Raw genomic sequence first — 26,656 nt, 5'->3', positions numbered from 1 at the left:
AAAGGGAAGTACAGGTGGACAGAGGCTAAGTCTCACTCACACGAGGAGTTTCGACTTTGAAATGGCATAGGTTCTCCTGCTTGAGCAAGGGGCTGGACTAGAGGACCTCCAAGGTCCCTTCCAACTCTTTGATATTCTGTAATTCTGTAAGAGTCTCCTGCTTGAGCAGAGGCTGGACTAGAAGACCTCCACGGTCCCTTCCATCTCTGTAATTCTGTAATTCTGTAAGGGTGTCCTGCTTGAGCAGAGGGCTGGACTAGAAGACCTCCAAGGTCCCTTCCAACTCTTGTTATTCTGTCATTCTGTAAGGGTCTCCTGCTTGAGCAGGGGTTGGACTAGAAGACCTCCGAGGTCCCTTCCATCTCTGTAATTCTGTAATTCTGTAAGGGTCTCCTGCTTGAGCAGGGGCCTGGACTAGAAGACCTCTGAGGTCCCTTCTAGCTCTCTGTTATTCTGTAATTCCATAAGGGTCTCCTGCTTGAGCAGAGGGCTGGACTAGAAGACCTCCAAGGTCCCTTCCAACTCTGTTATTCAGTAATTCTGTAATAATCTCCTGCTTGAGCAGAGGGCTGGACTAGAAGACCTCCAAGGTCCAACTCTGTTATTCTGTAATTCCATAAGGAGCTCCTGCTTGAGCAGGGGGCTGGACTAGAAGACCTCCGAGGTCCCTTCCAACTCTTGTTATCCTGTAATTCCATAAGGGTCTCCTGCTTGAGCAGGGGTTGGACTAGAAGACCTCCGAGGTCCCTTCCATCTCTGTAATTCTGTAATTCTGTAAGGGTCTCCTGCTTGAGCAGGGGCCTGGACTAGAAGACCTCTGAGGTCCCTTCTAGCTCTCTGTTATTCTGTAATTCCATAAGGGTCTCCTGCTTGAGCAAGGGGCTAGACTAGAAGACCTCTGAGGTCCCTTCCAACTCTGTTATTCAGTAATTCTGTAATAATCTCCTGCTTGAGCAGAGGGCTGGACTAGAAGACCTCCAAGGTCCCTTCCAACTCTTGTTATTCTATAAGGGTCTCCTGTTTGAGCAGAAGGGCTGGACGAGGAGAGTTTTCGTCTCCAGGCCTTTGATCATCTACCTTTGCTTGTTTCACTGTCTCGGATCATGAACGAGCCGATAAAATTTCCCGGAGCCAATAAATGGCGCTCAGCATCTTTCCGGCTGAGGCCTCTCAGGAACCACCTACGGTTGACAAGGAAGAGAAAATGAGCACCAAATCTTGCCTAAAATTCTTTCTCAAACTTTCCCCATCCACAAATTTTCCCCCTGGCACAGAGAAAAAAAACAAATCACTTTTTATACCATTTTAAGTGCGTGCTCCATAGATACTGTAGTCCTCGATCTTCGACCACAATAGAGCTCAATGTTTCCGTTGCTAAGCGAGACAGTTGCTGAGTGAGTTGTGCCCCGTTTCTAAGACCTTTCATGCCACCGTCGTTAAGGGAATCCCTGCAGTTGTTAATTTAGTCACATGGCTGTTTAAGTGAATCTGGCTTCCCCATTGGCTTGGTGGCAAAAGGGGATCGCGTCCCCTGGGACACTGCGACCGTCGTAAATATGAGTCAGTTGCCAATTGTCTGAATTCTGATCGCTTGAGTGTGGGGACGGACGTAAGTGTGAAAAACGGTGATAAGTCACTTTTTCCAGCGCCGCTATAACTTTGAGTGGTCGCTAAATGAATGGTCGTAAGTCTAGGACAGTGTTTCTCAACCTTGGGAACTTGAAGATGTCTGGACTTCAACTCCCAGAATTCCCCAGCCAGCATTCGCTTAAGGAATCTTTATATATAATCCAAAAGGGTTTCTAATCTCCCTTTCATGGGTACCATTCAATATTCATATCCAGTTATTACTTATCATAACACTACACATTGAATACATTATTATCATTATCAATTATTTATTTAACTATATCTATTATCACTAAGTTTAGCTAGACATAACCACATACTGGCATTTCCTTTACTAATTCTAAAATCCTCCAATGACACAAAATCCTTATATCCTATTCCAGGTAAACATCCATAAAGTTTAATAACAAAGTTTTCTATCCTTCTTTCCAAATCGCTGTTTATAATTTACATCCCATTTCCTTATGTTGTACACATACATACATACATACATACATACATACATACATACATACATACATACATGTTATTATCATTATCCCTCCTTTATTTGACTATAGGTAAATAAATTTCCTTATGTTGTACATATACATACATACATACATGTTATTATCATTATCCCTCCTTTATTTGACTATAGTCAAATGAAAATAGAGGTACGAGGACGGTAATATGTATAAATATTTGAGTTAAAATACTTGAGTTAATATGAATTATGCTTGATGACTGTGGAAGAGATGCACGAAATTCTTTTGTAAACAACTGATACACTTTCTACGGTATGTAAAAAAAGTAAGATTTTATGTGTTGTGTTTGTTTTGAAAATTTTAAAAAAAACTTTAATTAAAAGAAAGTCCAGTTGCCTCCTGAAAAAAAGCCCCTTTGGGAGAACCGTGACCTGGATGATGGAGAATCTCTACAGACTTTTAGCTATGCAATTTGGGATGAAGACCCTTGGAATGGGGTGGGAGCAGGAACGGATTCCCAGAGGGAAAATAATCGCAGGCTACAGGAACCATTTGCACTACAGCATCTCATCCATCCTTGGACAATTCCAAGGATTTCTCCCGCAAAGTCCGTCGTCTTCTTCTCCTGGGCTAAGGGGCCTCTCTCCCCAAAAGGATCAAAGCAGAGGAACATTTAAGCCCCTGGACTTCTGCATTCTTTATTCTTTATTCTTTATTCTGCAGAATAAAGAATAAAGAATAAAGAATTAAAGTATAATAAAGAATTAAGTTAGATTTAGTTAAGTCCAGAGCTGAAATCCGGGGGGAGATCTAAGATGGATGGACGGACGGACGGACAGATGAGGGATGGATGAAAAGATGGATGGAGAATGAGTATGACCCACCAAGAAGACCCCCCTCCCTTTGATAGGCTGGGAGAACTTACTCTTCCGTCTCCAGGGAGTTGATCCTGGCCACATAATTGCTGGGAATGAAGCCCACTTTGCTAGTGGAAAGGGCCTTGGCTCGCCACCACTCTCCTGACCTGGAGAGAAAGGAGGGCAGGATTAGGTACAGTCCCCAACTTCTCAAAAAAAATTGCCAACCATTAGCCCTCTCAGGGGAAGTTCTGGGAAATTCCAGAAGTGGGGGAAGGTCTAGAAAGTCGTCCCCCCCCCAAAAAACCCACACCAAATAACATCATCGCTGCTAGTAAAGAAATGGGATTGGCTGTCAATGTACCTTATTCTTACTAGCACTAATGAACAGGGCATCAAGGACCCCACAGTCCTCCTCCTCCTCCTCTCAAATTCTCCCTCTCTTCTAGCATTGATGACATTACTTGGCTTGGTAATGAAACGTCTGCAGGATATCAACCAAGCTCAGAGGGCACCAAGGACCCCACAGCCCTCCTCCTCCTCTCAAATTCTCCCTCCCTTCTAGCATTGATGACATTACTTAGCTTGGTAATGAAACTTCTGCAAGATAACAACCAAGCTCAGAGGGCATCAAGGACCCCACAGTTCTTCTCCTCCTCTTCCTCCTCCTCCAATTCTCCCTCCCTTCTAGCATTGATGACATTACTTAGCTTGGTAATGAAACATCTGCAGGATATCAACCAAGCTCAGAGTGCATCAAGGACCCCACAGTTCTTCTCCTCCTCTTCCTCCTCCTCCAATTCTCCCTCCCTTCTAGCACTGATGACATTACTTAGCTTGGTAATGAAACGTCTGCAGGATATCAACCAAGCTCAGAGGGCACCAAGGACCCCACAGTTCTTCTCCTCCTCTTCCTCCTCCTCCAATTCTCCCTCCCTTCTAGCACTGATGACATTACTTAGCTTGGTAATGAAACATCTGCAGGATATCAACCAAGCTCAGAGGGCATCAAGGACCCCACAGTTCTTCTCCTCCTCCTCTTCCTCCTCCTCCAATTCTCCCTCCCTTCTAGCATTGATGACATTACTTAGCTTGGTAATGAAACACCTGCAGGATATCAACCAAGCTCAGAGGGCACCAAGGACCCCACAGTCCTCCTCCTCCCAAACCCCACTCCCTGTAGCACTGTTGATGGTACTTAGTTGGGTAATGAAATGCCTGCAAGAAAACCACCAAGCTCCATGACCACCAAGGGCCCCAACAATTCAACTCTGAGATGCAAATATTCCCTCTCTTATCGGATTCCCCCAGAAGCCACCTGGGGAGCATCACTTCTCCACAAGCTCTTCCTTCCTCCCGAGGAACCCTCAAACTTACTTCTCTAGGATCTTGAGATGATCGCCTTTCTGGAAACTGAGGTCCTCCCGGTGAATGGCTTCGTAGTCGTACAAGGCCAATACGACAAAATCCTCCGATTCTGTGGGCCAAGGGGAACAAGAAAAGGTTCAGGGTGGAGACAGGACGGACACACAAACACACACATACACACTAAATGTATGTATTTCCAGGTAAAGCTTCAGTTACATTATCCTCGCCACCATCTTTACAGAAAGAGGTCCCTGTGACATTGGTAGAGCAGTGGACATCTACCCAGACAATGTTCTTCAGGAGCATGGAGGACTGGAACCCATCCTAGATGCCTACAGCGATTCAATGACATCCTCCTGGCCACCATTGTTATAGAAAGGGACTTCTGTGACATTGATAAACCAAAGGGCTTCTCAGAAGACAATGTTCTCCTAGACCATCTAGGGTTGGACTTGGAACCCATCCTAGATGCCTACAGAGATTCAATGACATCCTCCTGGCCACCATTGTTATAGAAAGGGACTTCTGTGACATTGATAAACCAAAGGGCTTCTCAGAAGACAATGTTCTCCTAGACCATCTAGGGTTGGACTTGGAACCCGTCCTAGATGCCTACAGAGATTCAATGACATCCTCTTGGCCACCATCTTTACAGAAGGGGACCTCCGTGACAATGGTAGACTGATGGACTTCTCAGAAGACTATGTCCTCCAAGGAGACCTAGGATTGGAACCCATCCTAGATGCCTACAGCGATTCAATGGCATCCTCCTGGCCACCATTGTTATAGAAAGGGACCTCTGTGACATTGATAAACCAAAGGGCTTCTCAGGAGACAATGTTCTCCTGGACCATCTAGGGTTGGACTTGGAACCCATCCTAGATGCCTACAGCGATTCAATGACATCCTCCTGGCCACCATTGTTATAGAAAGGGACCTCTGTGACATTGATAAACCAAAGGGCTTCTCAAAAGACAATGTTCTCCTAGACCATCTAGGGTTGGACTTGGAACCCATCCTAGATGCCTATAGAGATTCAATGACCTCATCCTGGCCACCATTGTTATAGAAAGGGACTTCTGTGACATTGATAAACCAAAGGGCTTCTCAAAAGACAATGATCTCCTAGACCATCTAGGGTTGGACTTGGAACCCATCTTAGATGCCTACAGGGATTAAATTACATCCTCCTGGCCACCCTCTTTAAAGAAGGAGACTTCAGTGACAATGGTAGAGTGATGGGCTTCTCAGAAGACTATGTCCTCCAAGGAGACCAAGGATTGGAACCCATCCTAGATGCCTACAGGAGAATGGTCAAAAACGCCAAGATGGTAACTGGGATGGTGCAATTGAAGCAGCCATTATTATGTGCCTCCAGAGAGATCTTCAATTACATCCTCCTGGCCTCCATCTTTTGAACATATTTGCACCCAGGAATCTGCTTTCCGCTCTGATGGAAGATACATACCATCCGCTTGCTTCGGTTTGGAATTCCTGGGACCCTGGAAGACAAAAAAGAGAGAGAGAGATTTAATTATTATTCCATTCCTCATGCTACTGACACTTTCTCAAAAACCTGGCACTTTTAAGAGGCAAAGAATAAGATGGAGCTTGTCTTAGAACCGCAGTGGTGATCATTTGGGGGGGGAAAAGAGAATATATTCCGCTCTAAGTAAATGCCTCGGCTCGTCCCTCAGGAAAGACAAATTCTTAATCCCGTGTTGGTGAACCTATGGCACATGTGTGGCACATGAAGCCATGTCACCCAGCACCAGTGGTGGGTTTCAATTTTTTTTAGAACCTCTTCTGTAGGTGTGGCCTGCTTTGTGGGAGTGGCTTACCAGCCATGTGACCGGGTGGGAGTGGCTTGCCAGTCATGTCACTGGGTGGGCGTGGCCAACTTGTAAAATGTGGTGAGACTCACTTAACAACGCTCTTGCTTAGCAACCAAAATGTTGGCTCAGAAACTCTGGCATTTGAAGCACGCAAGTCTTAAAGCTGTCAAGTTACAAGACCCTCGCACCCCTAACCCTTTAGAAAAAAAACCCCCCAGAGGTGTTCAACCTTGAAAGCTTTAAGACTTGTGGACTTCAACTCCCAGAATTCCTCCTCCAGTCATGTGGGCTCAGGAACTCTGGCATTTGAAGCACGGAAGTCTTAAAGCTATCAAGTTACAAGACCCTCGCACCCCTAACCCTTTAGGAAAAAAAAAAGGGTGTTCAAACTTGAGAGCTTTAAGACTTGTGGACTTCAACTCCCAGAATTCCTCCTCCAGTCATGTGGGCTCAGAAACTCTGGCATTTGAAGCACGCAAGTCTTAAAGCTATCAAGTTACAAGACCCTTGCACCCCTAACCCTTTAGGAAAAAAAAAACAGGGGTGTTCAAACTTGACAGCTTTAAGACTTTAAGGTTTAGATAGGACTCTTAGAGGCGGGCGTGGCGATTGGTGAGCCAGCCAATCAGTGAGCGGTGGGCGGGGCAAATGAGTTTTGTCTCATTTCAGAGCCGAAGAAGCTTCTTGGATGAGAAGCAAAACGTCTTTAAAGAAAAAAACAAGAAAGTGCAGTTTTGGGGGCGGGGTGGGGTGGGGGGAGAAGAACCTTTGAGACAACCATTTTGCGACTTTCCTTGCCATGTTGTTAAGTGAATCCCTGCGGTTGTTAAGTTAGCAACAAGGTTGCGGACTTCCTGCACCGGAACGAGACACATGCGCAGATACATACCAGGCTGACGGTTGCGTTGATGGTGGGTTGGGTGGTATAACGAAGGTCGGGAGTCGAGTTCGAGTTCTCGTTCTGCTTCCCCTTTCCTCTGAGGACGTTGAGTTTGGACTCTGTGCAGCCCATTCTGGGGAGAGAGAAGAAGGGAAGGTGAAAACGTAAACGCTCCATTTTACTCCCCTTCTTTGATGGGCGAAGCGAGTGAAATGGACGGGACACAATTTCCACGTGTGAGAATACGGTTCAGCTGAGATTTCACCTGGCTTAACTTTTTAAATTTAGTTTAATTTATTGGGTTTGTGTCAAACATGTACAGGATAACAGATATAAGCATAAAGATGGACATGAAGATGGGACATGAGTACAAATAGATGGGGACAGTAGGACAGGGACGGAAGGCACGCTGGTGCGCTTATGCATGGCCCCTTTGCGCACCTCTTAGGAATGGGGTGAGGTCCACGGTGGGCAGTTTGAGGTTGAAGCTGGGTGGGTGGGGGGCTTTGAGGATTAACAACGGAGTTAGGTGTTTGTCCTTGCTTCCACCATTCCTGTTCCTTTTGTTCTTTCCTTCCTTCTCTCCTTCTCCCTCCCTCCCTCTTTCTTTCTTTCCTTCTTTCTTTCTTCTTTCCTTCCATCTCTATTACCTAAATCTCTTCTTCCCTTGCTCCCTTTCCCCTTCCTCCTTTCTTTTTCTTTCTTTTTCTTTCTTTCCTCTCTCTTTCCTTTCTTTTTCTTTCCTTCTTTCCTTCCTTCCTTTCTCTCTCCCTTTCTTTCTTTTTTCTTTCTTCTCTTTCCTTCCATCTCTATTTCCTAACTCTTTTCTTCCCTCACTCCCTTTCCTTCCCTCACTCCCTTTCCTTCCTTCCTTCTCTTTCTTTCTTTCTTTCTTTCTTTTTCTTTTTTCTTATCTTCCTCTCTCATTTTCTTTCTTTCTTTCTCTTTCCTTCCTTCATCTCTCCTCTCTAACTCTTCCTCCCTCCCTCCCTTTCTTCCTCCCTCCCTCTTTCTTTCTTTCTTTCTTCTTTCCTTCCATCTCTATTCCCTAACTCTCTTCTTCCCTCACTCCCTTTCCTTCTTTCCTCCCTTCTCTTTCTTTCTTTCTTTCTTTCTTTCTTTCTTTCTTTCTTTCTTTCTTTCTTTCTTTCTTTCTTACCTACCTCTCTCATTTTCTTTCTTTCTTTCTCTTTCCTTCCTTCATCTCTCCTCTCTAACTCTCCTTCCCTCCCTCCCTTTCTTCCTCCCTCCCTCCCTCTTTCTTTCTTTCTTTCTTTCTTTCTTTCTTTCTTTCTTTCTTTCTTACCTACCTCTCTCATTTTCTTTCTTTCTTTCTCTTTCCTTCCTTCATCTCTCCTCTCTAACTCTCCTTCCCTCCCTCCCTCCCTTTCTTCCTCCCTCCCTCCCTCTTTCTTTCTTTCTTTCTCTCTCTCTCTCTCTTTCTTTCTTTCTTTCTTTCTTTCTTTCTTTCTTTCTTCTTTCCTTCCATCTCTATTCCCTAACTTCTTCCCTCACTCCCTTTCCTTCTTTCCTCCCTTTTCTTTCTTTCTTTCTTTCTTTCTTTCTTTCTTTCTTTCCTTCCTTCCTTCCTTCCTCTCTCATTTTCTTTCTTTCTCTTTCCTTCCTTCATCTCTCCTCTCTAACTCTTCCTCCCTCTTTCTTTCTTTCTTTCTTTCTTTCTTTCTTTCTTTCTTTCTTTCTTTCTTTCTTTCTTTCTTTCTTTCTTTCTTTCTTTCTTTTCCAGCAATGTCAGTTGCCCCCCCATGTTCAGCACAGCTAGCGAGCTCTACCAGAGGAAGCTGGAGTTTGCAGCCAGCAGCCTCGCTGGGGCTGGGCGCCCATTAGACTGTGCAAATATATTTTTCAGCGCCGGGAATCCCCCATTTGCATCTCCCGTCAACAAAGGCCGAGGGCAGAAACCACGTCCAGCAACGGTTCCTCTCCTGCTTTGCATCCCGAGAGGCAAATGCTTCTTCCTCCTTTGCACAAAGAGAGTAACGGTAGGTCTGAAATTCTGAATTTGAGCTGCCTGAAGTAATGATTAGCAAAGGGATTTTTCTCCTGCCTGAGTGGAGGCTGGACTAGTTGACCTCTGAGAGCCCCTTCGACTGTAGGATTCTGGACCCCTTCATCTTTAACGCCCCCCGCAGTGTACCTCACAACAACCCTTTGAGGAAGGTCAGTCTCCAAGATAGCAGCCCCTTAAAGACCCATCAAGAAGCTTTCACATCTGGGTGGAAATTTAAACTTAGTGCTTCCTTCTCTACCTCCTCCAGCTGATTGGACTACAATCCCCATCATGCCCAACCTCCGGCTGCCGCCAGGTTGGGATACCCCCACAAGTCACTATTTCTGCCTAATAAATTATTTACATTCCTGATTTCACAGCCTGGGCAGCTTACAATTAAAAAAAGGATTGCATATTGCAGTTAAAAACCATTTTTGAACAATGAAAGCCACGGGAGCATCCAAAATAAACACACCTTGTCCTCAACTTACGACCACAACCGAGGTTCCAATTTCAATTCCAATTCCAATTTGTTAAGCGAGACACACACAAACCATTTTACGACCTTTCCCCCCCCCCATGGTTGTTAAGTGACTCACTGCCGTGGTTACGGTCGTTAAGTGAATCCAGCTTCCCATCGACATTACTTGTCAGAAGGTCGCAAAAGCGATCGTATGACACACACACACACACACACACACCCAGGACACTACAACCGTCATAAATATGAGTCAGTTGCCAAGTGGCTGAATTTTAATCACGTCACGGTGTGGATTGCCGCAATGGTCATAAGTGCAAGGACCAGTCGTAAGTCACTTTTTCCAGTGCCGTTATTAACTTCAAGCAATCGCTAAACAAATGGCTGTAATTTAAGGACTATTTCCATACACAGCAGCCGAGACAGCGGGCCCGTTCACACATTCAGCACCCCAGGCTCGTGAACAATTTAAAAATAATAATGCAATTAATTTTATTAAATTTATTAATTTTATTGGACACAGGGCCTCGATTCGAAGCGATTCTGGGTGCGACCCACAGCACTAAAAGCATTTAAAAAACCATACACGGAAAATATTTCTGGAAAGACTAAGCAATTACGCAGAATAACAGAATGATAAATTAAGAGATGAGGAGGGAGGGAGGGAGGGAGAAGGCGCAGGACAGATGGGAGGAGGTGGATTTACAGATTAACAGGATTGGAAGGGACCTTGTGGGTCATCTAGTCCAACCCCCCCCCCACATCCAAGCAGGAGACCCTACACCATTTCCATCCAGTCTCTTCTTGAAAGCCTCCAGGGATGAAGCTCCCACAACTTCCGAAGGCAACTCCTGTCCCATTGAATAACAGAGAATAACAGAGTTGGAAGAGACCTTGTAGGTCATCTAGTCCACCCCCCCCATCCAAGCAGGAGACCCTACACCATTTCCGTCCAGTCTCTTCTTGAAAGCCGCCAGGGATGAAGCTCCCACAACATCCGAAGGCAACTTCTGTCCCATTGAATAACAGAGAATAACAGAGTTGGAAGGGACCTTGGAGGTCATCTAGTCCAACCCCCCCACCCACCCAAGCAGGAAGAGACCCTACACCAACAATCCATTTTCTAGCTTCACACCAGAGCCCCCCCCACTCCGCTCTACTCAAAACAAGCTCCCTGGCCTTGGTCCACACTTACTTGCTGCCACTCTCACAAACACCGCCGGCTCGGCCCCGAAACCAGGTTCAGCATTACGGGTGCGAACGCATTACGGGTGCCTCTCGACAAGGGGAAGTTTGCCGGCAAATTGTGGGAATTGGGAAGTGGCTCACAATTTGCGCATCCCTGCAACGTCGCATGGGAGGGGGAGGGAATCCCAACCGTGCCGTGTCACAATCGCAGCCACATCGTGGGGGGGGTGGGGGGGTGTGGAGGCACGATGGGGAAACGCTGCTTCCTTCCGTCCTGATAGGAACCCTTCAGAAATTCACACAGATGCACCGAAAAGCAGAAGCACGTTTAATACACACACACACACAAACACACACACACACACACACGTCAGGAATTAAGCAGAGTGACTTTGAAACAGGCCCTTGCAAAAGCCGGAGGGGGGGGGGTAGGTGGGATTCGAACCCACCACCCCAGGATCAAAACTGACCTCGTCAGAGCGGGAAGGGATGTAGAGGAAGAAGGGTTAAGGCTGCGAAGGCTGCCAGGAGTCTGGGTTCTCCCTGTCACCCCAAAATGGCAGCGAAAGGGCACCTCCACAATGTCCCGGGTTCGACAACACTCAAGTTTATTTGTTATTTTTGCGAATGACGCTTTATTTACTGTTTATTATTTTTGCAAATAAAAGTTAATTTACTGTTATTAGCAATAGCAATAGCAGTTAGACTTATATGCCGCTTCCTAGGGCTTTCAGCCCTCTCTAAGCGCTTTACAGAGAGTCAGCAGATCGCCCCCAACAACAATCCGGGTCCTCATTTCACCCACCTCGGAAGGATGGAAGGCTGAGTCGACCCTGAGCCGGTGAGATTTGAACCGCCGAACTGCAGAACTGCAGTCAGCTGAAGTAGCCTGCAGTGCTGCACTCTAACCACTGCGCCACCTCAGTTATTATTTTTTTTGCCAATAACTCAAGGCAGTGAACATGTCAAACGCACCTTCCTCCTTCCATACAACCAACAGCCCTGCGAGGTGGGTTGGGTTGAGGGAAAGCGTGACTGGCCCAACGTCACCCAGCTGGTTTTCATGGCTAAGGTAGGACTAGAACTCACTGTCTCCCAGTGATTGGCCCAAGGTCACCCAGCCAGCTTTCCTGGCTAAGGCAGGGCTAGAACTTACAGTCTCCCGGTGATTGGCCCACCTAGCTAGCTTTTGTGCCTTAAGGCAGTACTAGAACTCCCTGTCTCCTGGTAATTGGCCCAAAGTCACCCAGTTGGCTTTCATGGCTAAGGTGGCACTAGAACTCATCATCGCCTGGCAATTGGCCCAAAGTCACATAGCTGGCTTTTGTGGCTAAGACAGTACTAGAACTCCCCATCACCTGGTGATTGTCCCAAAGTCACCCAGCCAGCTTTCCTGGCTAAGACAGGGCTAGAACTTACAGTCTCCCGGTGATTGGCCCACCTAGCTAGCTTTTGTGCCTTAAGGCAGTACTAGAACTCCCTGTCTCCTGGTAATTGGCCCAAAGTCACCCAGTTGGCTTTCATGGCTAAGGTGGGACTAGAACTCATCATCGCCTGGCAATTGGCCCAAAGTCACCTAGCTGGCTTTTGTGGCTAAGACAGTACTAGAACTCCCCATCACCTGGTGATTGTCCCAAAGTCACCCAGCCAGCTTTCCTGGCTAAGACAGGGCTAGAACTTACAGTCTCCCGGTGATTGGCCCACCTAGCTAGCTTTTGTGCCTTAAGGCAGTACTAGAACTCCCTGTCTCCTGGTAATTGGCCCAAAGTCACCCAGTTGGCTTTCATGGCTAAGGTGGGACTAGAACTCATCATCGCCTGGCAATTGGCCCAAAGTCACCCAGCCAGATTTCCTCGCTAAGGTAGGACTAGAACTCACCGTCTCCCTATATAATTGGCCCAAAGTCACCTAGCTGGCTTTTGTGGGTAACGTAGGACTAGAACTCCCCATCTCCTGGTTTCTACCTTGATGCCCTAACCACTAGACCAAACTGTCTCTAAACGCCACCGTCCCAACTCAAATCCTGCTCGGGCGATCGCTCCAGGATGCCCCCGTGCCTCAGAGGGCTTTTGCAGACGGTTCTTTCATTCTTGTTACTTATCTGATTAGGTGCCACCAACTTAACTTATCTATTTGCTAAGAAATACGAAGAATCGTTTTGTTTGTTTATACGGTGGTGCCTGGGAACTCATCTGCTTTGAAATCGAGTTTGAGAGGCAACGCATTCAGCTGCAAACATTCCCTCCCAATGCCTATTGTGAGTTTGGTCATCAATGCACAAGTCACAACGGGTTGGCATCTCGTGACTCACTACATAGAATAGAATAGAATAGAATAGAATTTTATTATTTGTATGCCGCCCTTCTCCGGGAGGACTCAGGGCGGCGAACAATTCAAGGGGGGAAAAAGGGGAACATAAAAACGAAATACAAATAATAAAAGTAGGCAACAGTCGCACAACCATACATGTCGAGAGGGGAGGGGAACTCATCACCCCCAGGCCTGCCGGCAAAGCCAGGTTTTGACGGCTTTTCGGAAGGCCTGGAGAGAGGTGAGGGTCCGAATCTCTGCGGGGAGTTCGTTCCAGAGGGCCGGAGCTGCCACAGAGAAGGCCCTCCCCCGGGTAATAGCCAGGTGGCATTGTCTGGTAGATGGCACCCGGAGGAGGCCGACCCTGTGAGATCTAATGGGTCTGTGGGAGGCAATTGGCAGCAGGCGGTCTCTCAAGTACCCAGGTCCAATACCATGAAGGGCTTTATAAGTGACGACTAGCACCTTGAAGCGTATCCGGAGACCGATCGGTAGCCAGTGCAGCTCGCGGAGGATAGGTGTAACGTGGGTGTACCGAGGTGCACCCACAATCGCTCGCGCGGCTGCGTTCTGGACGAGTTGAAGTCTCTGAATACTCTTCAAGGGTTGCCCCATGTAGAGCGCATTGCAGTAGTCCAGTCTTGAGGTCACGAGGGCGTGAGTGACTGTTGCGAGCGCCTCCCGGTCCAGGTAGGGACGCAACTGGTGCACCAGGCGAACCTGGGCAAATGCCCCCCTGGTCACAGCCGACAAGTGGTGTTCTAAAGTCAGCTGTGGATCCAGAAGGACCCCCAAGTTGCGATCCCTGTCTGAGGGGCGTAGGTTTTCACCCCCCAGCCTGAATGATGGAAATACATTATTTCCTTAAGGGAAATATTTGGTTCTCGTTGCTTTTTTGGTGCTCATTGCGAGCCTCCTGGAACTCGAACACAATCATAACAGAGTTGGAAGGGACCTTGGAGGTCCTCTAGACCAGTGGTCCCCAACGTTGGCAACTTTAAGACTTGTGGACTTCAACTCCCAGAGTTCCTCAGCCAGCTTTGCTGGCTGAGGAACTCTGGGAGTTGAAGTCCACAGGTCTTAAAGTTGGCAATGTTGGAGACCACTGCTGTAAACCAACATCCTGCTCCAGCAGGAGATCCTGTACCTTTTCAGACAAGGGACTGTCCAAAAGTCTTCTTAACAACCCCCCCCAAGTGATGAAGCACCCACAACTTCTGGTGGCAATCAGTTCCACTGGTTAATTGTTCTCACTGTTAGGAAATTTCTCCAAGTTCCTTCTCTCCTTGATTAGTTTCCATCCATTTCTTCTTGTCCTGCTTTCTCTTCGGGGCAGCCCCTCAAATAATGGAAGACTCCCATCATGTCCCCCCTAGTCCTTCTTTTCATTAAACTAGACATATACCCAGTTCCTGCAACCGTTCTTCGTATGTTTTAGCCTCCAGTCCCCTAATCCTCTTTCTTGCTCTTCTCTGCACTCTTTCCAGAGTCTCCGCATCTTTTTTATAATATGGTGACTAAAACATACGATGGACGGTTGCAGGAACTGGGCCTGGCTAGTCTAGGGAAGAGAAGGACCAGGAGAGACAGGACAGCAGTCTTCCAGTATTGGAGGGGCTGCCACAGAGAAGAGGAAGGGGGTCAAGCTATTTTCCAAAGCACCCAAAGGCCAGAGAAGCCTTCGGGATGGAAGCTGACCAAGGAGGGAAATAGATAGATAGATAGATAGATAGATAGATAGATAGATAGATAGATAGATAGATAGATAGATAGATAGATAGATAGATAGATAGATAGATGGGTAGGTAGGTAGGTAGGTAGGTAGGTAGGTAGGTAGGTAGGTAGGTAGGTAGATAGATAGATAGATAGATAGATAGATATGATAGATAGATAGATATAGATGATCGATCAATCGATCGATCGATAGATGATAGATAGATAGATAGATATAGATAGATAGATAGATGATAGACATGTAGATAGATAGATAGATAGATAGATATAGATGATCGATCAATCGATCGATCGATGGATGATAGATAGATAGATAGATATAGATAGATGATAGACATATAGATAGATAGATAGATATATAGATATATAGATGATAGACATATAGACAGATAGATAGATAAATAGATAGACAGAGAATAAACTAAAATAAACTAAAATAAACTAAAATAAACTAAAATAAACTAAAATAAACTAAAATAAACAATAAATTAAAATAAACTAAAATAAACTAAAATAAACTAAAATAAACTAAAATAAATAATAAACTAAAATAAACTAAAATAAATAATAACTAAAATAAACTAAAATAAACTAAAATAAACTAAAATAAACTCAGATAAACTCAAATAATAAAATGAAATCCAATGAAATAAATTCAAATAAACTCAAGTAATAGAATGAAATAAAGTAAAATAAAATTAATAAATAAATTCAAATAAACTCAAATAATAAAATGAAATAAGTAAACTAAAGTAAACTAAACTAAACTAAAATAAACCAAATAAACTCAAATAATAAAATGAAATCAAATGAAATAAATTCAAATAAACTCAAATAATAAAATGAAATAAAGTAAAATAAAATTAATAAATAAATAAACTTAAATAAACTCAAATAATAAAATGAAATAAGTAAACTAAATTAAACTAAACTAAACTAAACTAAACTAAACTAAAGTAAAATAAACTAAACTAAACGAGAGCCACCGTGAGTCCAGCTTGCTGAAAGGGTGAGGCCCCTGACCACATGCGGAAGCCTCCAGGAGGAACTGAGGCTCAGCTGTGAGCGCAGACGTTTTCTCCCATAGCTCTGGAAACCCTGCAGCCACTTTCCTCCTTTTTGCAGTCTAAAGGTGCCATTCAACCACAAAGGCGAACATGATGTCCTCCAGATGTTTCCTCAACTTCTCCACCTCCCGTCCCGTTGAGCTCCTGGAGCCGACACTGTAGGGATTGTCACAGCCACTATGTAGGACGAACAGGTAAAAAAACAGGCAAAGGGAATCCGTGGACACCACCCAGCCAGCAGTCAGGAGATATGATGAAAAGCCCTTAATTGCACCACACTTGGACAGACGCCACCATAGTTTGGAACGGTGAGCATCGGAGACCAAGCCGGTGCAGGAGAATTCTTGGAATTCCTGGCACTCAAAAGCAGCTGTCAACAGGCAGGTGGAGGTAAACAACATTTACACGCCCTTCAGAAGAGAGAGTCAAAAAGCTAAAGAGGAAACCCAAAGACCAAACCAACAGCGATCGACACCCAGAGATTAACACCGAGATTAATTTCAGGCCAACAGCCAAGCTGTAAACAACAGCCCCGTGGAGGGACTACCAACTTAGGTGAACAATCAAACAGTCAACAACAGTCTAACCAAGGAACCAGCAAGAAGAAGACAATCCCAACAACGACAACGTAGTACAAACCTGAGAGCAGCCCCCATTCCCTTGTAGCACTGATGCCGCTCCCTAGTTGGGCGATGAAACGTCTGCAAGAAAGCAACCAAGCTCAGAGAGCACCGAGGACTCCACGGTTCTCCTCCTCCTCTTTCTCCTCCTCTTCCCCTTTTCCCGTCTCCTCCTCCCCCCCTCCTCCTCCTCCCAGCCCTTCCCCTTTCCCTGCACACCACGGATCACGCTACCTTCTAGCACTAATGATGATATCACCTAGTTGAGGCATGAAGCATCTGCAAGAAAGCCACCGGCCTCAGAGAGCACCAAGGACCCCATAGTCCTCTTCCTCCCCACTGCAAACCCCACTCCCTTCCAGCACTGATAATGTTATCTAGATGGGCCATGAAACATCTGCAAGAAAACAAGGAAGCTCAGAGAGCACCAAGGAATCCACAGTCTTCCTCCTCCCTCCTCTCCCTCCTCCACTCCACAATCCCCACTCCCTTCTAACACTGATGATGGTCCCTAGTTGGGTCATGAAATGTCTGCAAGAAAACAACCAGGCTCAGAGAGCAGGAAGCATCGCACGGCAGTCTTCCTCCTCCTCCCACTCCTCTCTGCAAACCCCCTTCCTTCTAACACTGACGATGTTACCTAGTTGGGTCATGAAATGTCTGCAAGAAAACCACCATGCTCAGAGAGCACCAAGGACCCCATAGTCTTCCTTCCCTCCTTCCCTCCCTCCTTCGTTCCTTCCCTCCCTCCCTCCCTCCCTCCCTCCCTCCCTCCCTCCTTCCTTCCTTCCTTCCTTCCTTCCTTCCTTGATGATGTTACCTAGTTGGGTCATAAAACTTCTGCAAGAAAACCACCATGCTCAGAGAGCACCAAGGACCCCACAGCCCTCCCTCCTCTTCCTCTTGCTCTTCCCTGCCTGCTCCTTCTCCTCCATTCTATAAACCCCCTCCCTTCTAACACTGATGACATTCCCTAGTTGGGTCATGAGACGTCTGCAAGAAAACCACCAAGCTCAGAGAGCACCAAGGACCCTACAGTCCTCCTCCTCCCCTTTCCTCCCCCCTCCTCTTTCTCTCCACAAACTCTACTCCTTTCTGATACTGATGTTAGCTAGTTGGGTCATGAGAGCACCAAGGACCCCCAGTTGTCGTCGTCGTCGTCGTCGTCCTCCTCCTCCTCCTCCTCCTCCTCCTCCTCCTCCTCCAACCCTATTCCCTTCTAGCACTGATGATGTTACCTAGTTGGGTCATGAAACGTCTGCAAGAAAACTGGGGGAGGACCAAGGACCCCAGAGTCCTGCTCCTCCTCTTCCTCTCCACAAACCCTCCTCCCTTCCACTACTGATGTTCCCTAGTGGGGACATGAAACGTCTCCAGGAAAACCGCCAAGCTCAGAGAGCACCAAGGACCCCACAGTTGTCCTCCCCACTCCCACTCCTCCTCCTCTTCTCTGCAAACCCCACTCCCTTCTAGATCTGATGATGTTACCTAGTTGGGTCATGAAACATCTGCAAGAAAACAAGGAAGCTCATAGAACACCAAGGACCCCACAGTCCTCCTTCCTTCCTTCCTTCCTTCCTTCCTTCCTTCCTTCCTTCCTTCCTTCCTTCCTTCCTTCCTTCCCTCCCTCCCTCCCTCCCTCCCTCCCTCCTTCCTCCCCCTCCATTCCACAATCCCCACTTCCAAAGGCTGCTGGGGGCACCCTGGGAAACCTAGCGTGGGAAGCACCTGGCTGAGCTAACACATTCTCCAACCCAGAAGAGGAAGAGGCCAGCGTGCTTCCTCCCCCCCCTCCTCCACCCCCACCCCGGGGCCTTCTCTGCACCCGGTTTCAATGAAGTGTCAAACGCCCAGCTGCAGCTAGCCAACCCCAAAGCCGCAGGGTGTTCGGGAAGCGAGATCCGATCTCGTGGTCAGAAGCAGGAAACCGAAGTGCAAGTAAAACTCACTAAACAGAGTCTGTCTGGTAGGGAGGAAGTCTGCGCCCAGCTGATTAAAGAAAGGGGCAGTTTGAGGATCGGGCTGCTTCCCTGCCAGGGACCCCGAGACAGGGAATTACGGTTGTGACGGTCGTAGAGCGGATCAATACATAACAGCACACAGTAAGACCAGGCTTAATAGCAGTGACTGGGAGAGGGATCTTGGAGTCTTAGTGCATAATCCAGGGGTGTCGAAACTTGGGAACTTTAAGACGTGTGGACCTCAACTCCAGAATTCCCCTGCTGGGGAATTCTGGGAGTTGAGGTCCACACGTCTTAAAGTTCCCAAGTTTCGACACCCCTGGGATAACCAGTTAAATATGAGCCAGCCGTGTGTAGCGGCAGCCAAAAACGCCAACACAATCCTCAGTTGCATTAACAGAGGGATACAATCAAGATCAAGGGAGGTACTAATACCACTTTATAAAGCCTTAGTAAGGACACACCTAGAGTACTGCATCCAGTTTTGGTCAACGAAAGGTAAAGGTTCCTCTCACATATATGTGCTACTCGTTCCCAACTCTAGGGGGCGGTGCTCATCTCCGTTTCAAAGCCGAAGACCCAGCACTGTCCGAAGACATCTCCATGGTCATGTGGCCGGCATGACTCAACGCCGAAGGCGCATGGAACGCTGTTACCGTCCCACCAAAGGTTTTCCCTATTTTTCTACTTGTATTTTTTTCTCATGCTTTTGAACTGCTAGGTTGGCAGATGCTGGGACAAGTCACGGGAGCTCACTCCGTTACGCGGCACTAGGGATTCGAACCGCCGAACTGCTGACTTACTGATTGACAAGGTCAGTGTCTTAGCCACTGAGCCAACACATCCCTCTTTGGTCTTCTACTACTACTACACTATAAAAAAGATGTGGAGACTCTAGAAAGAGGGCAGAGAAGAGCAACCAGGATGATGAGTGGATTGGAGGCTCAAATGTATGAAGAGTGGTTGCGGGAACTGGGCCTGGCTAGTCTAGGGAAGAGAAGGACCAGGGGAGACAGTAGAGCATCTTCCAGTAGTCGAGGGGCTGCCCCAGAGAGGAGGAAGGGGGTCAAGCTATTCTCCAAGGCACCTGAAGGCCAGACAAGGAATAATGGATGGAAACTGATCAAGGAGAGATTCAACCTGGAAATAAGGAGGAATTTCCGGACAGTGAGAACCATCAACCCATTGAACAGAAGTTGCCTTCGGAAGTTGTGGGAGCTTCATCACTGATGAAGCTTGCAAGAAGAGACTGGACTGCCATCTATCAGAACTGGTGTAGGGTCTCCTGCTTGGGTAGGGGGTTGGACTAGATGACCTACAAGTTCCCTTCCAACTTTGTTAATCTGAATCTATCTAAGATGATCAAAGGCCTGGAGACTAAAACCTACGATGAACGGTTGCAGGAACTGGGCCTGGCTAGTCTAGGGAAGAGAAGGACCAGGGGAGACAGGAGAGCATCTTCCAATAGTTGAGGGGCTGCCACAGAGAGGATGAAGGGGGTCAAGCTATTTCCCAAAGCCCCCGAAGGCTAGACAAGGATCAATGGATGGAAACTGACCAAGGAGAGATTCAACCTGGAAATAAGGAGGAATTTCCTGACAGTGAGAACCATCAACCAATAGACAAATGCCAGTCCAGTCTCTTCTTAAAAGCCTCCACGACTCAGGAGCACCTACAATTTCTGGAGACAAGCAATTAATTCTTCTAACTGTCACTAATTTTTTCCCCTTAATTCCAGGTTGCTTCTCTCCTTCGTTAATTTCCATCCATTGTTTCTTCAGATGCTTTGGAGAACAGAAGAGAACAGAGTTGGAAGGGAGCTTGGAGGTCTTCTAGTCCGAACACCCTTCCTCAACCAGGAGACCCCCCATCCCATTCTGGTCGAATGGCCACCCAGTCTCTTCTTGAAAACCTCCAGCGATGGGAGCACCCACAACTTCTGGTGGCAAGCAGTTCCACTGGCTAATTGTCCTCGCTGTTAGGGAGTTTCTCCTTAATTCCAGCTTGCTTCTCTCCTTGATTAGTTTCCATCCGTTGCTTCTCATCCTGCCTTCAGGTGCTTTGGAGAATAGGTGGACCCCCCCAACTCTTTGTGGCAGCCCCTCAAATATTGCAACACCGTTATCCCGCTATTCTTTCCGTTCGGCTTTAACCCACTTATCGCCCATCGTCTGACCGCCTTTCTGTCCAGCTGAATATTTCTGACGCATTTCTTTCAAAGTCATTTTTCTTCCGGATTTGCATCTCTTTTCATCTGTTTGCGTTTCCATTCTGCAACTTCATCTTCCCTTTTTCTGAGGTTAGTTTTGGTAAACTTCCTTTTTCTAAGGGAAACCTCTCCTTGGGTGACTCCCCGGGGCGTGAAATGTTCATCTTAGCAAAGGTTTTGTTGTTGCTGTTGTGAAAAATCGCCAAGAGGGTTCTAGAGCAAGGGTCTCCAATCTTGGCAACTTTAAGCCTGGCGGACTTCAACTCCCAGAAGGCCCCAGCCAGGCTGAAAGTTTTGCTGCCTGTGGAATTCTGGGAGTTGAAGTCCTCGAGGCTTGAAGTTTTGCCCGCTGGGGCATTCTGGGAGTTGAAGTCCTCCAGGCTTAAAGTTTTGCTGGCTGGGGCATTCTGGGAGTTGAAGTCCTCCAGGCTTAAAGTTTTGCCGGCTGGGGCATTCTGGGAGTTGAAGTCCGCCAGGCTTAAAGTTTTGCCGGCTGGGGCATTCTGGGAGTTGAAGTCCTCCTGGCTTAAAGTTTTGCCACCTGTGGAATTCTGGGAGTTGAAGTCCTCCTGGCTTAAAGTTTTGCCGGATGGGGCATTCTGGGAGTTGAAGTCCTCCAGGCTTAAAGTTTTGCCGGCTGTGGCATTCTGGGAATTGAAATCCTCCAGGCTTAAAGTTTTGCTGGCTGGGGAGTTCTGGGAGTTGAAGTCCTCCAGGCTTAAAGTTTTGCCGGCTGGGGCATTCTGGGAGTTGAAGTCCTCCAGGCTTAAAGTTTTGCCAGCTGTGGCATTCTGGGAGTTGAAGTCCTCCAGGCTTAAAGTTTTGCCAGCTGTGGCATTCTGGGAGTTGAAGTCCTCCAGGCTTAAAGTTTTGCCGGCTGGGGAATTCTGGGAGTTGAAGTCCTCCAGGCTTAATGTTTTGCCAGCTGTGGCATTCTGGGAGTTAAAGTCCGCCAGGCTTAAAGTTTTGCTGGCTGGGGAATTCTGGGAGTTGAAGTCCGCCAGGCTTAAAGTTGCCAAGGTTGGAGATCCCCGTTTTAGAGGAAGCTGGTCATCTTTTGGGCTTTTCCTTTCAGTTCCTGCTTCCTCTCATGATGTGAAACGTGACACCGGTGGATATTTGGGACTTTTCCACAGATATACATACAGATTTGTCATAAAATAGGTCATAAAACTGGGCGCAGTTGCGCAGCGAACCCGCTGAACGATTTCTCTGACTTACAACTGTAATGTATGTATTGATTTATTAAATCTTGTGTGTGTGTGTGTGTGTGTGTGTGTGTGTGTGTGTGTGTGTGTGTGTGTGTGTGTGTTCCAGCATAACTCTGGAACGCCTCGAGCAATTTCAACCAAACTTGGTGCCCAGATGACTTCCTCTCTGGAAAAAAACACTGTGGGGGTAAGACACTCCTAAAATCCCTCGGCGTGTGTGTTCTGTTAAGATACAGCCTGTTGTGCCTTAAAATGGATTCTACTGCACTGCCATAAAATAGCTTCTATTGTACAGGGCAGTGGAGTTGCCATGGTAACGGATTCACTGTACTCCGCAAGGGGGCTCCCTCTGATAAGGGGGATAATCCAGTGTTAGAAATTATGTTTGGTCCGGACATTTTCTCCCTATAAATAAATACCCGGGGAATGCCGGGTTTATCGGCTAGTAGGTCATAAAACTGGGCGCCGTCACGTAGCGAACCCGCTGGCCGACTGCCACGGCTTACAACTGTAATGTTTGCATTGATTTATTAAATTATCATCAAATTTAAATTATTAAATGCCACTCTTTCCCTCTGCAAAGTGTCTCTGCAAAGGATAATTCTGGGCTCCATTACGGGGACTTCCTGTAAATTAAGTCCACATTATAAGAAGAACCAGTTTGCTGTAGTGGGGAAAGTGCTGCTGGACTAGAAACTTGGAACTGGGAATTCTAATTCTCTTTCAATACCGTACACTAGCAGAGTTGGAAGGGACCTTGGAGGTCGTCTAGTCCAACCCCCTGCCTAAGCAGGAAACCCTATACCGATTCAGACAATTGGCTATCCAACATCTTCTTAAAGACTTAAAGACTCTTTCCCTTGGCTGTGAAAGCTGGCTAGGTGACAATCACCAGGAGACGGTGAGTTCTAGTCCTGCTTCAGGCATGAAAGCCAGCTGGAAGACTTCGAGCCAATCAGCAGGAGACAGTGAGTTCTAGTCCCGCCTTAGGTATGAAAGCCACTGGGTGACTTTGGGCCAATATCTAGGAGACAGTGAATTCTAGTCCTGACTTAGGCATGAAAGCCTTTAGGGTGACTTTAGGTGAATCACCAGGAGATGGTGAGTTCTAGTCCTCCCTTACGCATGAAAGCTGGCTACGTGACATTGGGCCAGTCGCCAGGAGACAGTGAGTTCTAGTCCTCCCTTACGCTTGAAAGCTGGCTAGGTGACTTTGGGCCAATCACCAGGAGACAGTGAGTTCTAGTCCTCCCTTACACTTGAAAGCTGGCTAGGTGACTTTGGGCCAATCACCAGGAGACGGTGAGTTCTAGTCCTCCCTTACGCATGAAAGCTGGCTAGGTGGCTTTGGGCCAATCACCAGGAGACGGTGAGTTCTAGTCCTGCCTTACGCATGAAAGCTGGCTGGGTGACATTGGGCCAATCACCAGGAGACGATGAGTTCTAGTCCTGCCTTACACTTGAAAGCTGGCTAGGTGACTTTGGGCCAATCACCAGGAGACGGTGAGTTCTAGTTCCATTTTAGCCATGAAAGCCAGCTAGGTGACTTTGGGCCAGCTAGTCTCTCTCAGTTCAACCTTCCTCACCGGAAAGTTCTTGTTGTGGGGAAAAACAGGAGGGGCCATTCTTTATACTGCTTTGAGTGGTACACAATAAAAGTGGGACATATAAATCTAACAACAACAACAACAACAATACATTTGATGTGTGCTCTCTGTTTTCAATCACTTCAACAACAGTCAATAAGGTTCACTTAAGCTGAACATCTAATTTAGGATATAGTTATTTAAGACAATAATTCCCAAGTGTGACATATATCCTATACCTAGAGATCAAAGTTAGTATTTTTCAAACTTAACAGCTCTAAGATGGGTGGACTTCAACTCCCAGAACTCTGGGAGTTGAAGTCCACTCATCTTAAAGTTGAACAAAATGAAAAACACTACTCAAGTTGGAAAACAGACGAAATTAACTCCCCCAAACCTACTGAAAACCAGAAATATTACCCCAAAATTTCTTAGTTTCTGGTTCTATCCGTAGAGGGGAGGGGGAAAAGGGGTTTTATTTCTATTACGACGTGTGCAGTCCTCGACTTATGACCACCACCATTGAGGCCAAAGTTTCCGCTGCTAAGTGAGACAGTTGTTTTTGCCACGACGGTCGTTACCGCCTTGAGACAGCTTACGACCTTTCTTGTCACAGTCGCTAAGCGAATCCCTGCAGTTGTGAAGTTAGCGACGTGGTTGTTAAATGAACATCCGTCTCCCCCCCGTTGACTCGGCTTGTCGGAAAGACGCAAAAGGGGGATCAGGCAACCTCGGGACACTGCGGCCGTCGTAAATACGAGGCAGTGGCCAAGCGCCTGGATTTTGGACGGGTGATTGCGTGGGGTTGCGGCGACGGTTTTCAGTTCGGTTGTAACTCGGAACGGTCAGTAAACGAATGGTTGTAAACCAAGAACTAGCTGCAGCTGAGACCACTGGGACAATATCTTTAATTTCAAATGCTCAGTCAATATTCTTCACCCCGAGTTTGGTCATTTTCGTGCTAAATTATTTTAGGCCCATGCCTGGCATTGGGAGGGAGGAACAGGAAGGAGTAAACAAGCCTTTATTTACATCCACTAAGTAAAAGAAAAGATTCATGAAAATGAAATGAATCTATCGGCATTACTTTAGTGTAACAAGGGATGAACAGAACTGAAAGGGACCTTGCGGGTCATCTAGTCTGACCCCCCAGGCCCCGCCCCTCTGGCCCCGGGTCCAAGCAGGAGAAACTACTACACCATTTCTGACAGATGTCAATCCAGTCTCTTCTTGAAAGCTTAAGCCAAGATTTAACAGATTAACAGAACTGGAAGGGACCTTGTAGGTCATCTAGTCCAACCCTCCCCCCCTCCCCCATCCAAGCAGGAGAGTCTACACCTGTGATGGGGAACCTATGATACACGTGTCACAGGTGGCATGTGGAGCCCTCTCCTTCCTTCTCTTTTTTCTTTCCCTCCTTCACCTTCTCTCCTTCCTTCTTTCTTCCATTCTGCTCTCCTTTCTCTCTCCTTTCTCCCTTCCCTCCTTGCTCCTTCCTTTACTTTTTTCTTTCCTAAGCTCCTTCCCTTCTCCCCTCCCTGCTTCTCACCTTTCCCTCTCTCCTTCCTCCTTTCCTCCCTTCTTTCTTTCCCTTCTTCCTTGCCTTCTCTCCCTCCTTCCTTCTTTCCTCCCTTCTCTCCTTTCTTCCTTCCTTTCTTTCTTCCCCCTCCTTCCTTCCTTCTTTCCTCCTTCTCTCCTTTTCCCCCTCATTCCTTTCCTCCTTTCCTTCTCTCCTTCCTTCTTCCTTCTACTTTATTTCCCTCCCTCCTTCCCTCCTCCCTTCTCCCCTCCTTCCTTCTCACCGTCTTTCCTCTTTCCTTTCCTTATTTCCTCCTCTTCTTTCTTCCCTCCTTCTCATCTCTCCCTCTCCTTCCTTCTTTCTTTCCTTCTATTTTATTTCCCTCCCTCCTTCGCTCCTCCCTTCTCCCCTCCTTCCTTCTCACTGTCTTTCCTCTTTCCTTTCCTTATTTCCTCCTCTTCTTTCTTCCCTCCTTCTCATCTTCTTTCCCTCTCCTTCCTTCCTTCTATTTTATTTCCCTCCCTTCTCCCCTCACCGTCTTTCCTCTTTCCTTTCCTTATTGCCTCCTCTTCTTTCTTCCCTCCTTCTCATCTCTCCCTCTCCTTCCTTCTTTCTTTCCTTCTATTTTATTTCCCTCCCTCCTTCCCTCCTCCCTTCTCCCCTCCTTCCTTCTCACCATCTTTCCTCTTTCCTTTCTTTATTTCCTCCTCTTTTTCTTCCCTCCTTCCTTCTTTCCTTCCTTCTATTTTATTTCCCTCCCTCCTTCCCTCCTCCCTTCTCCCCTCCTTCCTTCTCTTTCCTTTCCTTATTCCCTCCTCTTCTTTCTTCCCTCCTTCTCATCTCTCCCTCTCCTTCCTTCTTCCTTTCCTTCTATTTTCTTTCCCTCCCTCCTTCGCTCCTCCCTTCTCCCCTCCTTCCTTCTCACCGTCTTTCCTCTTTCTTTATTTCCTCCTCTTTTTTCTTCCCTCCTTCCTTCAACCCTTCCCTCCTTCCTTCCCACCACGCCGCTCACCTGCCGGATCCCCTCCGCTCTCCTCCCAGGCTGCCCCGACGGCGTTTTCCGAGCCTCCCGCGCTCACTGGAGCCGCCGCCGCCGCCTCCCCTGGCACATCCCCGGCAGCCGCCTGCGATCCTCCCCGACGGCCAGCGAGGCTCCACTGCCAGGGCAGCACCGATCGCGGCCGCGCCTCCTGCCAGGAAGCGGTGCCCGCGGGCGCCTCCTGGGCATCTGGCTGGGCGCTCAGCTCCTGGGTTGGGCTCTAGGGCAGTGTTTCTCAACCTTGGCCACTTGAAGATGTCTGGACTTCAACTCCCAGAATTCCCCAGCCAGCGTTCGCTGGCTGGGGAATTCTGGGAGTTGAAGTCCAGACATCTTCAAGTGGCCAAGGTTGAGAAACACTGCTCTAGGGATCGCGGATGCAAAACGGGGCGTGGTGGTGGGGGGCTGCCTCCGAGGGGCAGGCTTTCCCGGGGGGGGGGGAGAGAAGGGGTACTAAAATGCACAAAAAAATGCAGAGAAGAGCATCTGTGACCTTCCCAGCTGCTTCCACCAACCAAAGCCCATTGGGGGGGGGAGTTGGATTCGCTTAACGACTGTTCAAATCTACAAGGGTGCAGGAAAAAGCAACTAATGACCCCCTCCTCCTCGTAATGATGACTGTGGCGTCACCCCTGCTATCACGAGATGTTGGGCACTTGGGCACCTGGCTCGCCTTTATGACGGCATTTA

At 47.3% G+C, this 26,656-nt stretch overlaps 1 protein-coding gene across 3 annotated transcripts in view; it reads right to left on the bottom strand.

Annotated features, from left to right (window-relative positions):
* The window catches only part of HCK (HCK proto-oncogene, Src family tyrosine kinase), a 41,810-nt gene extending 15,766 nt beyond the window's left edge, over positions 1–26,044 (bottom strand). Inside the window, exons 1-6 of one of the 3 annotated variants that reach the window (XM_087703146.1) lie at positions 25,940–26,044; positions 7,046–7,169; positions 5,790–5,823; positions 4,331–4,430; positions 3,022–3,120; positions 1,078–1,181 (exon numbers count right to left, since the gene is read on the bottom strand). In XM_087703146.1, the coding sequence (XP_087559272.1) occupies positions 1,078–1,181; positions 3,022–3,120; positions 4,331–4,430; positions 5,790–5,823; positions 7,046–7,168 (460 nt within the window). In that variant the 5' untranslated portion in view covers position 7,169; positions 25,940–26,044. Of the gene's footprint in view, positions 1–1,077; positions 1,182–3,021; positions 3,121–4,330; positions 4,431–5,789; positions 5,824–7,045; positions 7,906–16,460; positions 16,585–25,939 lie in introns of those variants that run through there. The other 2 variants (XM_087703145.1, XM_087703144.1) reach the window with 2 other exon arrangements.
* Between the last annotated feature and the right edge of the window lie 612 nt (positions 26,045–26,656).

Source organism: Thamnophis sirtalis, unplaced genomic scaffold, assembly GCF_051295495.1.
Source record: "Thamnophis sirtalis isolate CommonGarterSnake01/CBP01778 unplaced genomic scaffold, rThaSir2_p1.2 scaffold_26, whole genome shotgun sequence".
In the NCBI taxonomy this organism is placed as follows: domain Eukaryota; kingdom Metazoa; phylum Chordata; class Lepidosauria; order Squamata; family Natricidae; genus Thamnophis; species Thamnophis sirtalis.
This window is presented reverse-complemented; position numbering and strand designations above follow the sequence as displayed.